We start from the raw sequence: 12,566 nt of genomic DNA, 5'->3' as shown, positions 1-12,566 counted from the left end.
TTCACCTCTCTGGCACTAATACCAACAACAATCTGCCTCACAGGAAAAGATGAAAGGAAAGAACAAGCTGGTGCCCAGGCTTCTGGGCATCACTAAGGAGTGTGTGATGCGAGTGGATGAGAAGACCAAAGAGGTGATCCAGGAATGGAGCCTCACCAACATCAAACGCTGGGCTGCCTCTCCTAAGAGCTTCACCCTGGTGAGTCCGGGTGCCCAGGAGGGAAAGGGCTTTGGAATTTCCAGACGGGGGCAGCTGAGAGGTCTCTCCCCTCCCTTGGGATAGTGCACTGAATGTGACTCCAGAAAAAAGGAGGACTTTACAGGACCCTGGGGGTCAGAGAGAAGGAGAAGCTTTGCTAGAGAGTTGTGCTTAAATGACACAATCTTTGCAGTCTACAGAACTTGACTGTAACCAGCAAACTGAGCTCACAGGAGACTTGGGGAGAGGGAAGAAAAAGGTGAAAGAAAGAAAAATAAGCCTCCCCTCTTTCAGCAGCAACTATACAATAGTTTTCCCCCTGGCTTTATATTTCGGTATTAGGGATTAGAAACTGATACCACCTCAATGAAGTGCCCTATCGAGGGGACAAGAATTTAATAAAGGCTATTTTTCCATTTTGGATACTAGTGCTAACTTTCCATTATGGTCATTCAACGACAAATGTTTGTGTCTTCCCAGCTTTATTATCAGGGTGAGAGAAAAGCTATTTCTTAGACAGCATGCATTTGAAACTATGTAGCATAGAGACTGCTCCTCAGAAACAAAATGTTGCCCTCCGGGGAGAAAAATAAATGGGAAATTGAAGAAGGGTAGGCTTCTCTCTAGAGGGCTGTTGGCAGGGGAAGACACCCTCACCAGCTTTGCCTTGGGGCTCCCATCCTACCCTTTTCCATCGTGGGTAGATGCAGGCTCTCCCACTGAGCCCCCACCTTGTCACCCTAGGATTTCGGAGACTACCAGGATGGCTACTACTCAGTACAGACAACGGAAGGGGAGCAGATCGCACAGCTCATCGCCGGCTACATTGATATCATCCTTAAGAAGGTGCTTGCCCCAGCCTTTTCCTTATCTTCCCTCACCTTCTACCCAAGCCAGTCCTTTAGAAGTGAGGACCCAGGTTCTGGAAAAAGGCTGAGTAGGGAAAGAAGAGGCTGCTTTTTCCCTGCCTCTCTCTTCTTTAATTCTTGTTCCTTTTTCCTTCCTACAGAAAAAAAGCAAGGATCACTTTGGGCTGGAAGGAGACGAGGAGTCTACTATGCTAGAGGACTCAGTGTCCCCCAAAAAGTACGAAGGTTGCTGGGCTGATCCCATCCCCCAGGGGCAGGGAAGGCAGGGCCTGACTCCAACGACTGTTGAGGGGTGGGGAGTCCCTAGGATGGTTCCTTAACCGGTCACAGGCTATCACACATCCCCCTAGACCACAGGACCTGCAAAGGTAGTACAGCTGGGTGGCAGGGAGGTTAAGACAACAGTCCTCTGAGTGCCGCCCCGTGTGTCCCCTCTCTAGGTCGACAGTCCTTCAGCAGCAGTATAACCGGGTAGGGAAAGTAGAACACGGCTCTGTGGCCCTGCCTGCCATCATGCGCTCTGGAGCCTCTGGTCCTGAGAATTTCCAGGTGGGCAGCATGCCACCTGCCCAGCAACAGATTACCAGCGGCCAGATGCACCGGGGACACATGCCCCCTTTGGTAAGAGTGCTTCCACTGCCACCACGGTACCAGGCCTTCCTCCCCATATCAGCTGTTTGTCTTCCCACGTCCCTGTTCGTAGTCCTGTCCCCAGCCCACCTCCTCTTTCCTCTAAGCGTTCTCTGTTTCTCCTCCCCTTGTCTTGTAGACATCAGCCCAGCAGGCACTCACTGGGACCATTAACTCTAGCATGCAGGCTGTGCAAGCCGCCCAGGCCACTCTGGATGACTTTGACACTCTGCCCCCTCTGGGCCAGGATGCTGTGAGTATGGGACGGAGGAGAGGCCAGCGGTGCTGAGGCTGGGACTCACAGGAACGGGATCGGAGTTAACCGGACCAGAGCAGATCCTGAACTTTGCCTCTCTCTCGCTCTCTCTTTCAGGCCTCTAAGGCCTGGCGTAAAAACAAGATGGATGAATCAAAGCATGAGATCCACTCCCAGGTAGATGCCATCACAGCTGGTACTGCCTCCGTGGTGAACCTGACAGCAGGTAGGCCGGATGCCAAGTCCTATCTGTATGTGGTGGGGGTGGGGGAGGAGGAGCGCGTGCAGGCACCAAGTGTGACTGGCTCCAGGTGGGACTGCCCCTCAACTCAGGGAAGAGACCGTGTCTCTCTCGGCACACGTTTGTGACTAACGCCTGTGATTGCACCTCTCTAGCCCATTGTCTGGCCTGCTCGCCTCACGTGTGCTCCTCTTCCTCCCTCAGGGGACCCCGCGGAGACAGACTACACGGCAGTGGGCTGTGCAGTCACCACGATCTCCTCCAACCTGACGGAGATGTCCCGCGGCGTGAAGCTGCTGGCCGCCCTGCTGGAGGACGAAGGCAGCAGTGGCCGGCCTCTGCTGCAGGCCGCGAAGGGCCTTGCCGGGGCGGTGTCAGAGCTGCTGCGCAGTGCCCAGCCAGCCAGCGCTGAGGTCAGGGGCCACGGCTGGCACTAGGGAGGAGACCCCAAAGGAGGAGGGGGCAGTCCAGATTGTGGGATGGAAGTGTGGGACCTGTGGGCAGCTTCTGACCGGTGTCCACTCTCCACAGCCCCGTCAGAACCTGCTGCAAGCAGCTGGGAACGTGGGCCAGGCCAGTGGGGAGCTGTTGCAGCAAATTGGGGAAAGCGATACTGACCCCCACTTCCAGGTTAGTGACTTACCCAGCCCCTAGAACGGAAGCTTCTTGGAAGTAACCTCTGACCCTGAATCCAGCTCCTAGTCCTGTTACTACAAAGTGACTTCTCAGCGCCAAACGGAAGATGTGTTTGCAGGGAATGACATTGGGAACCTCCATTCCCTTTTGAAGGCATGAAAATTTAGAACCCCTGAATCCAAACTGAATCTACCAGGTCACCCTTGGCTGATGATATTTTGTAGTCGCCTGCCATCTTCTCCTTGTCTTCCCTATATATAGCCTTTGTCCCAACTCGACATCTTGAAGCTGCCTCCATACCACCCTGAGGACACTGTTCCTCTAGCTCCCCCTTCCCCACCCCATGCCAGTTTCCTCAGCTGACTTGTCATCCTGGATTTCCCACGCAGATATGTGCACCCAGAGGGGCTGGGGTTCGATCTCCCCCCGAACCCCCCACGGTAATGGCCTCTGGCCTGGGCCTTCCCAGCTTTGTTCTCTCTGAGCCGCATACACTCGCTCTGCACCTCTCCCCCAGCCTCCTCAGGGGGCAGAACATGATGGAGATGGGGAGGCATGTCACAGGCAGGACTTGGGAAAATGGGATCCGGGAGGGTTGTATGGGGTCTTGTACTCCAGGGTGACTGCTTCCAACCAAGATTGAGAAGAAATGGAGAAAAAAAGCTGGGGGTGGGAGGGACCCCAAGAGGTATCTCTCTCCATCCCATTGTAACAGCACCGCCCCTCCCTCCCCATTGCGGTCCGAGTGTATCCGCCTCATGCGTTTCTCCCTCTGGTGTAGGCTCTGTTTCTCTCGGTGTGGGTTTGTTCCTTGGTGGGTGTTCTGTCCTACTGGGCGCTCAAGGCAGGGGCTTGGGGTAGCTTCTGGTTGCTTCTGCATACACTATCCAGTGATTGGAGTCAGTGGGAATAATGAAACCGCTCATGCCTCTGAGAAGGGTCCATGGATCCCAAGCTCGATCTTAGGCCATGCTGACAGTGCTTTTCTCACAGGACGTACTAATGCAGCTAGCCAAGGCCGTGGCAAGTGCTGCAGCTGCCTTGGTCCTCAAGGCCAAGAGTGTGGCCCAGCGGACAGAGGACTCAGGGCTTCAGACCCAGGTCATTGCTGCAGCGACACAGTGTGCCTTGTCTACCTCCCAGCTGGTGGCCTGTACCAAGGTGAGCCACAAAGGTTGCATTAGCCTGTGCTGAGGGGTGATGGTGCCACACACAGGAGCCTGTCATTTCACCTCTCTGGCTCCTTCTTACCTATTCCGGTGGCTGTGGGACTCCTCACGACTCCTTTCCATTGCCTTCATCTCTGACACTTGCTTTGCCCACAGGTGGTGGCACCTACAATCAGCTCACCTGTCTGCCAAGAGCAGCTGGTGGAGGCCGGACGCCTGGTGGCCAAAGCCGTGGAGGGCTGTGTGTCCGCCTCCCAGGCAGCCACGGACGATGGGCAGCTGCTGCGGGGGGTAGGAGCGGCGGCCACAGCTGTCACCCAGGCCCTGAATGAGCTGTTGCAGCACGTGAAGGCCCATGCCTCAGGGGCTGGGCCTGCTGGCCGTTATGACCAGGCCACTGACACCATCCTCACTGTCACCGAGAACATCTTCAGTTCCATGGGTGATGCTGGTAAGGACACCACTCCTGGGAAGACAGAGAACCCTATTGAGGCTCCCCGAGCCCATTGGGCACTCCCTTGCAGACCTGCCAGTCCCCGCTAAGGACTCAGCAGAGTAGACCATGTACTTATTAAGCTCTCTGAAACTTCCAGTTTCTCATCTGTAAAGCAGGAATGTGATCCCCGTTCTGCCTTCTCGGGTATATTTTGGAGAATATACAAAAGCATACACAAACGTAGCTGGAAGTTGGAAGGTGGCATTAAGAAATAGCCTTCTCCACTCCACCCTACCTGCTCACTCCCAAAAGGAGTGCACTCCTTCACAAGGAGTGCAAGACTATTTACTGAAAATACTCGTTAGAGACTGTCTTCTCTCCCATAAAAGTTCACCGGGAAATCTGTCCCTCTCCAAGACCTTAAACCCAAAATACAATAACTCCAGGGGAATCACTTTGAGAACCTTTGTGTCTCTTTAACTGCCCCCCAAGAGCCCTGTCTACCTTGCCTGCACCCCTTTCCCCCACCCTGGCACCCTCGCAGTGTCTCTGGCTTCCTTACCTGATAGTGCTCTGTCCTCTCAGGTGAGATGGTACGACAGGCTCGCATCCTAGCCCAAGCCACCTCTGACCTGGTCAATGCCATCAAGGCTGATGCCGAGGGGGAGAGTGATCTGGAGAATTCTCGCAAGCTATTAAGCGCCGCTAAGATCCTGGCCGATGCCACAGCCAAGATGGTGGAGGCTGCCAAGGTACGAGCCCTCTGTGGCCAACTCCCAGACTGAGACCTGAAGGGAAGTAGAAGGGTCCAGATGGTCACCCTTTTCTGATGGGAGAGACCCAAGTAAAGCAGAAAATGTAAGAGTGCTCAGGAAGTAAAAGCACCCTCGGTTTCAGGTGCATAGGGGCCCAGGCTTCCAGCCACTGTGACTGCCAGGGTACTTGGTGACCGACATGCCCTTTTTCTTCCTCTGAGTCCACGCTCTGCTATCCTTACTTTTCCCTACTTTGTTGCCACCACCTGCCTTCTTCCTGGATCCCTCTGCTTCATGGCCTGTCCTGGGAATGCATATAAGCACTCAGTCCTGGGACCTCTGCTGCCAGCAGTACAGAGAAAGACAGGCAGTGGGACACAGGGTGCAGATGACCGTCGGGAAGAAGCCAAGAGGTTCTTGCACTCCCCGGGCTCTGAGGCTTTCCAGTTTGCAGGAGTAACCAGCTCCCCTGCTTTGGTTTTTGAAATCCCTGCTCTAAACTGAGTCCTCCTTGTCCCAAAGAGCCTTAAACACACCCTTTTGCCAGTGGCATTTAGGGGGCAGTAGGGAAAGAAACATGGCTTCTTCCCCCAAAAGGGAAAGAAGAAACGGTTCTACCTAAAAAGGGCCCAAAGGGAATCTAGGGGTCCCCTGATTCCCCTTTGCTTGCTTGAGGCAGCTCATCTCAGCTGTGATTACCTTTCAGTGGGGACTTTAGGAAAACATTTGAGTCTGGAGAGGTCAGAGCAGAGCTTATTTGGGGCGCACAGGGATGCTGGGTGAGGACCGTCTCTCCGCTTCTCTCAGGGAGCAGCTGCTCACCCTGACAGTGAGGAGCAGCAGCAGCGGCTGCGGGAGGCGGCTGAGGGTCTGCGCATGGCCACCAATGCGGCTGCGCAGAATGCCATCAAGAAGAAGCTGGTGCAGCGCCTGGAGGTAAAGCTAGGAAATAACCCAGGAGCGGGAGTGTGGGTGCTGTGGGAGGAATGAAACCGGGAGGGTTGTGCAGAGAGAGACTCTGTCACTGTTTCCTTGTGGGATAGTGTGGCCAGGGTGAGCCAGGGACTGGGCAGGGGAGCGCCTGGGGCTTGTCCTAACTACTCTGTCCTCACAGCACGCAGCCAAACAGGCTGCAGCCTCAGCTACACAGACCATTGCAGCAGCCCAGCATGCAGCCTCCACCCCCAAGGCCTCTGCTGGCCCCCAGCCTGTGCTGGTGCAGAGCTGCAAGGTGAGACTTGGTGGGAGGAGATGTGGGACGAGTGGGACTTTCCCCCAGTCTATGGGGAGGTGGCTCTCATGACATTTTCACCCACAGGCTGTGGCAGAACAGATTCCACTGCTGGTGCAGGGCGTCCGAGGGAGCCAAGCTCAGCCCGACAGTCCCAGTGCTCAGCTGGCCCTCATTGCTGCAAGCCAGAGCTTCCTGCAGGCAAGGCACCCTCTCCCCACCTCTCAGACGAGACCCTTCCCACCCTTCTAAGTCCCCTAGATCACCCACAGTTTGAAGCTCTACCAGTAGCCTCCTTCCCAGACTGAGCTGCGGCACTCAGTGTCCAGACCATCTTTAGTCCCTGTATCCAAGCAAATGGTACATTCATCTGCCCACCTGTTCCTCAACAGCCAGGTGGGAAGATGGTGGCCGCTGCAAAGGCCTCAGTGCCAACAATTCAAGACCAGGCTTCGGCCATGCAGCTGAGTCAGTGTGCTAAAAACCTTGGCACTGCATTGGCTGAACTTCGGACCGCTGCCCAGAAGGTAAGGGAGCTGGCCATCTTTGGAAAATGAGGGTGGAGTTCTGGGATGATGGGGAGTCTGCAGAATAACCTAAAACAGGGATAATTGTATAACATGGGACATTAGTGGGACACAGCAGTACCTCTTGTACCCAGACTTCCTTGTTATTGTAGGCTCAGGAAGCATGTGGGCCTTTGGAGATGGATTCTGCACTGAGTGTGGTACAGAATCTAGAGAGAGATCTACAGGAAGTGAAGGCAGCAGCTCGAGATGGCAAACTTAAACCCTTACCTGGGGAGACCGTAAGTATTCTTAAGACCTTTTTTTTTTTTTTTTCAATGTTTGTTTATTTTTGAGAGCGAGAGTGCAAGCAGGGAGGGGCAGAGAGAGAGGCAGACACAGAATCCAAAGTAGACTCCAGGCTCTGAGCTGTCAGCATGGAGCCTGATGCAGGGCTCAAACCCATGAACCATAAGATCATGACCTGAGCCAAAGTCAATGCTTAACCGACTAAGCCACCCAGGTGCCCCTAAGATCTCATTCTTTGTTTGTTTGTTTGTTTTGTTTTTATATTATTTTTGGGAGAGCGCAAGCGGGATAGGGGCAGAGAGAGGGGGACAGAGGATCTGAAGCAGGCTCTGCGCTGAGCCCAATGTGGGACTCAAACTCAAGAATCACGAGATCATGACCTGAGCCAAAGTTGGACGCTCAACCAACTGAGCCACCCAGATGCCCCCCTAAGACCTCATTATTAATCAAACTCTGAGGTTTTCTTTTCTGCCTGCACCCTGGAGCTGCCCAAAACCTTCATTAAACTGCCAGCTGACCTCAACTAGTTTCTTAAGTTCCCTTTTCCTGGTTCCTTCTGCACCTGAGTCTCCTGCTTCTTCCCTAGATGGAGAAATGTGCCCAGGACCTGGGAAACAGCACCAAAGCTGTGAGCTCTGCCATTGCCCAGCTGCTGGGGGAGGTTGCCCAGGGCAATGAGAATTATGCAGGTATGTGGGCAGGGCTGGGAATGGAGCTGGGAGCAGGAGCTGAACGAGGGATAGAGCTGATGGAGAAAGCCACTGGAACCAGGGCCTGGCAGTGAAAGCCCCTTTTCCCTTCTGTCTCCCCAGGGATTGCAGCTAGGGAAGTGGCAGGTGGGCTGCGGTCACTGGCCCAGGCTGCTAGGGGTGTAGCTGCCCTGACATCGGATCCTGCAGTGCAAGCTATCGTGCTTGACACGGCCAGCGATGTTCTGGATAAGGCCAGCAGCCTCATTGAGGAAGCAAAGAAGGCAGCTGGCCATCCAGGGGACCCTGAGAGCCAGCAACGGCTTGCCCAGGTCAGGTTTGGGAAACAGACCGCTTCCCCGTACGGCCCACCCTGACTGGAACAGAGTCTCAGCCACACTGACAGACACCTTCTCAGGTCTGCTCTTGACAGCTCTTGTCTGGATTCCACCCTTTCCCTCAGTCCTAGTAGAAGTGTCTCAACCTGCGGCAGGGTTTAGCTGAACGCCAAGCGTGGGGCAGTTTGGTCACTATCACTTGAAACTCTAACCTTCAGCCCCTTCAGCTACACATGCCCTTTCCTCCTCACTTTTGGAGGCAGTAGAGCACTTATTTCCCAGGTCCCATGAGTGGAGGAGGTGCTCTCCCAAATGGTTTCTTTTTTGGCAACACCCGTCTCCTTTTCTACCTCAGGTGGCTAAAGCAGTGACTCAGGCCCTGAACCGCTGTGTCAGCTGCCTGCCTGGCCAGCGAGATGTGGACAATGCCCTGCGAGCGGTGGGAGATGCCAGCAAGCGACTCCTGAGTGACTCGGTAGGAAGACCAGGGGTGTGGGGGGCACGTAAAAGCTGAAGACTCCAAGCTTCTCTCCACGTCTAGACCTCTCCTTGACCTTGACTTCCCAGTTTTACCCCCTTTTGTTACTCCCAGGCTCAGTGCCCACCTCCCAGCACTCCTTGACTAGACTCTCCCTCACATCGTCCCCCATGCTGGCTTCTGACTTTCTTTCTGACCCCGCAGCTTCCCCCCAGCACTGGGACGTTTCAGGAAGCTCAGAGCCGGCTGAATGATGCTGCTGCTGGGCTGAATCAGGCAGCCACAGAACTAGTGCAGGCTTCTCGGGGAACCCCTCAGGACCTGGCCCGAGCCTCAGGTCGATTTGGACAGGACTTCAGCACCTTCCTGGAAGCTGGTGTGGAGATGGCGGGACAGGCACCGGTATGCAAAGGCACAGGGTCTGTTTCAGGGGTTAGACAAGAGGTGCCTGTGTGACTGCATGGTCCTAACCTCTGCCTGGCTCCCCCCACCCCCCACCCCCCTCTAGCACTATTTGAGTGTCTAGGACACAGAGCCTTTTAGAGACAGATAAGAAAGGACTGACCGGACAACATGTTGACCTTTTCGCCTTCAACAGAGCCAGGAGGACCGGGCCCAGATCGTGTCCAACTTGAAGGGCATCTCTATGTCTTCAAGCAAACTTCTTCTGGCTGCCAAGGCCCTATCCACAGACCCTGCTTCCCCCAACCTCAAGAGTCAGCTGGCTGCAGCTGCCCGGTAAGTAGGAGCTGGGAAGCCCAGCCCTGGAATGTTGAAGAGACTGGGGAGGGGACATGTCATGAGAAGTCCCAGCTTAGGAATGGTTACAGATGAAAGAGAAATAGCTAAAGACTTTCTATGCGTGTAGGACCCAAGAATGATGACCTGTGCATGCATTCACTCGACTCTGTTCCTCCCAGGGCAGTGACCGACAGCATCAACCAGCTCATCACCATGTGTACCCAGCAGGCGCCAGGCCAGAAAGAGTGTGACAATGCCCTGCGGGAATTGGAGGTGGGTACTTGGCAGGCTAAGTGCTGTGAGGTTAAGGAAGGTACTCTGGGTTTGGGGGTCAAAAAGGTGTCTTGAACCTTACTTTGTCCTCCCCCTATACAGACAGTCCGAGAACTCCTGGAGAACCCAGTCCAGCCCATCAATGACCTGTCCTACTTTGGCTGCCTCGACAGTGTAATGGAGAACTCAAAGGTAAGTGTGGCAAGGAACCCGGAGGGCAGAGGACAGGAAGATGGAACTAGGGACTCCTCTACCCCTCGGAGGACAGGAACTGGCTCTCCCGAAACCCTCTGTTTCTTAGGTACTGGGCGAGGCCATGACGGGCATCTCCCAAAACGCCAAGAACGGAAACCTGCCGGAGTTTGGGGAGGCCATTGCCACGGCCTCCAAAGCCCTCTGTGGCTTCACCGAGGCAGCTGCTCAGGTTATTCCCCTGCGACGGTCCCTGCAATACCTCTGCTTTCTCTACCCCACCTCCTCAACAGCCGGGCCCTTGAGTAGATAATCAAGAAGTTACGTTTGCAAAACCAACTCTGGAAACTGGTTCTTTCCCCTTCTGAGTGGGGGTGTTTGTCAGCAATCATAGAATACCAATAGTTCTGGCTGCTGTCACCCCTGAGCCCCTGGTACCTTGGGTTATGATTATACTGTCTAATGACGGGGCCTTTTCCAGCCCTGGCTTTCTTGGTATATACTAATTACCAAGTGCAAGTCATTTTTCACATAGTTACTACTTTATTAAAATAGTGCCAGTAACTAAATTTCCAGTTATTTGAGTCACCGCTTAACTGTGCCTTTTTATGCAGTTATGAAGTATAAACACAACCCATTAGCTATGAGACTGTTTTGCTTTAGTATATGAACCCTTAAGACAAACTGGCTTGAGAGTTCATCTCAGAGTGTTTCTCTGAAAGCCTCAATCTTGCTTCCTCAATCTCCCCTATTGCCCTTTGCCCTGTTCTGTTGGGTGGCCTCTTTTTTATGGTATGAAAAGCATAAAGAGGAAAAAGAAGAGCTACTATGTGTTAAATGAAGTATGAATCAAACCTATGATGGTCTTCTAATCGTAAAAATAAATTTGGCAATCGTTATACCAATCCCTTCCCTCTTTCCAAATCTCTGAAGCTTGGAAGTGTTATAAATGTCAATGATCCTAACAACCTTCCCAGTATTGGAACTGTTTCAAAGAGACTTTGTGCTCATGCACATGTGTGTGCACGTGTGTGTGGCAGGGTGGCTTTCAAACCTTTTTTTATTTCTACTTAGAGTAAGCAGTACTTTTTTCCTTATGATCCAGCAGATACACATCTCAACAGAAGTTTGATTAAACTCTGTGTGGTTTTTCTTTTTTTTTGCTTTTCGTTTTTTGTTTCTTTTACTTTTTTAACCTTCTGAAATGTTCGAGCACATTTAACAAAACAGGAGCGTTTTTTTCTTTTTTATAGCGTAATTATTATTTGTTAACATACTGCCACTCACACAGAACCCTGGATGCTAGACTTGTCCCTACTATCACTGTTTGATCTCACGTGGGGGATATTCTTGATTTCTCACCCCACCCGCATCCCTTCTCTCTCTCCAGGCTGCATATCTGGTGGGGGTCTCTGATCCCAATAGCCAAGCAGGGCAGCAAGGACTGGTGGAGCCCACACAGTTCGCCCGTGCAAACCAGGCGATTCAGATGGCCTGTCAGAGTTTGGGGGAGCCTGGCTGTACACAGGCCCAGGTAACTTAAGGGAACAGGTGCTGTGGGCGAGCCTGGGAGAGGGTGGCGGGCCAGGATGGACCGGCCCCATGAAGAGAGAGGGAGAGGTGAGATGTGGGGAAGTAGAGGCTGGAGACGCATCTGTGACCTTCCACACACAGCTTCTCTGTGGGCAATTGTCTTCTCCTGCCGTGTTTCTTGTCACTCTTAGTTACTGCTAAGTTCACAACTCCTCTGTAGAAGTTTGAATCCACTCTCCTACTTACCCTATTACGGGTTCTCCATAGTGTGTCTGTCTCTCATTTCCCCCGCCCCATACCGTTCACCTTCGGGTATCTGTCTCCCACATCTTCCCTTTTCAGGTCACTCTGTCCTTCCTAATTAGACTTCCAAAGGTACCGCTTTCCATCCCCAAGCCTGCAGGGGCTCTCGCCTGGGTGTGGAGACTTCCTTCCTGCCCTCATCGTGGCTTTTCCACGTGTCTGTCTCCTCAGGTGCTCTCTGCAGCCACCATTGTGGCCAAACACACCTCTGCACTGTGTAACAGCTGCCGCCTGGCTTCTGCTCGCACCGCCAATCCTACCGCCAAGCGCCAGTTTGTACAGTCAGCCAAGGAGGTGGCCAACAGCACAGCCAATCTCGTGAAGACTATCAAGGTTGTCAGTGTTTGAAATTCCCAGCCTCCCTCTGACCTGTCCGGTCTTCTCTCCCCTGGTTCCCCCATCAGTCCCTGAAGCCTTCTACCAAATCCCATCTGCCTGAGCCCAAGCCCTTTCCTGTCCATACTGCTCATTACCAGCCTCTCCTCACCTCTGGCCCAGGAGAGGAGAGCCAGGCGTCACTTCCTTTGCCTACAGTCAGTCCTGAGGGCCTGTCACTTCCACTTCCAGGCACTTGACGGAGCTTTCACAGAGGAGAACCGTGCCCAGTGCCGAGCAGCAACAGCCCCTCTGCTGGAGGCTGTGGACAATCTGAGTGCCTTTGCATCCAACCCTGAGTTCTCCAGCATTCCTGCCCAGATCAGCCCCGAGGTGAGGCGGCGTGAAGACAAAACCGATGCACCGGCTGCCCCCTCGTCTTTGCAGGAGTCTTGAGACTCACCTCC

At 53.6% G+C, this 12,566-nt stretch overlaps 1 protein-coding gene across 3 annotated transcripts in view; it reads left to right on the top strand.

Annotated features, from left to right (window-relative positions):
• Positions 1-12,566, top strand: part of TLN1 (talin 1) — a 31,886-nt gene that overhangs the window by 10,185 nt on the left and 9,135 nt on the right. For all 3 annotated transcript variants that reach the window (XM_042912895.1, XM_042912893.1, XM_042912894.1), the window contains exons 10-36: positions 44-199; positions 944-1,045; positions 1,209-1,285; positions 1,509-1,689; positions 1,838-1,951; positions 2,072-2,180; positions 2,400-2,608; positions 2,727-2,825; positions 3,825-3,992; positions 4,157-4,451; positions 5,022-5,188; positions 5,999-6,127; positions 6,306-6,422; positions 6,510-6,623; positions 6,815-6,949; positions 7,102-7,230; positions 7,824-7,926; positions 8,050-8,258; positions 8,620-8,739; positions 8,947-9,144; positions 9,341-9,480; positions 9,663-9,756; positions 9,859-9,948; positions 10,058-10,180; positions 11,339-11,482; positions 11,956-12,117; positions 12,352-12,492. In XM_042912895.1, coding sequence (XP_042768829.1) covers positions 44-199; positions 944-1,045; positions 1,209-1,285; positions 1,509-1,689; positions 1,838-1,951; positions 2,072-2,180; positions 2,400-2,608; positions 2,727-2,825; positions 3,825-3,992; positions 4,157-4,451; positions 5,022-5,188; positions 5,999-6,127; positions 6,306-6,422; positions 6,510-6,623; positions 6,815-6,949; positions 7,102-7,230; positions 7,824-7,926; positions 8,050-8,258; positions 8,620-8,739; positions 8,947-9,144; positions 9,341-9,480; positions 9,663-9,756; positions 9,859-9,948; positions 10,058-10,180; positions 11,339-11,482; positions 11,956-12,117; positions 12,352-12,492 — 3,825 coding nt within the window. The remainder of the gene's footprint in view (positions 1-43; positions 200-943; positions 1,046-1,208; positions 1,286-1,508; positions 1,690-1,837; positions 1,952-2,071; positions 2,181-2,399; positions 2,609-2,726; positions 2,826-3,824; positions 3,993-4,156; positions 4,452-5,021; positions 5,189-5,998; positions 6,128-6,305; positions 6,423-6,509; positions 6,624-6,814; positions 6,950-7,101; positions 7,231-7,823; positions 7,927-8,049; positions 8,259-8,619; positions 8,740-8,946; positions 9,145-9,340; positions 9,481-9,662; positions 9,757-9,858; positions 9,949-10,057; positions 10,181-11,338; positions 11,483-11,955; positions 12,118-12,351; positions 12,493-12,566) is intronic.

Source organism: Panthera leo, chromosome D4 (assembly GCF_018350215.1).
Source record: "Panthera leo isolate Ple1 chromosome D4, P.leo_Ple1_pat1.1, whole genome shotgun sequence".
Taxonomy (NCBI): Eukaryota; Metazoa; Chordata; class Mammalia; order Carnivora; family Felidae; genus Panthera; species Panthera leo.
Note: the sequence above shows the minus strand (reverse complement) of the source record. Positions and strands in the feature narration are given on the sequence as shown.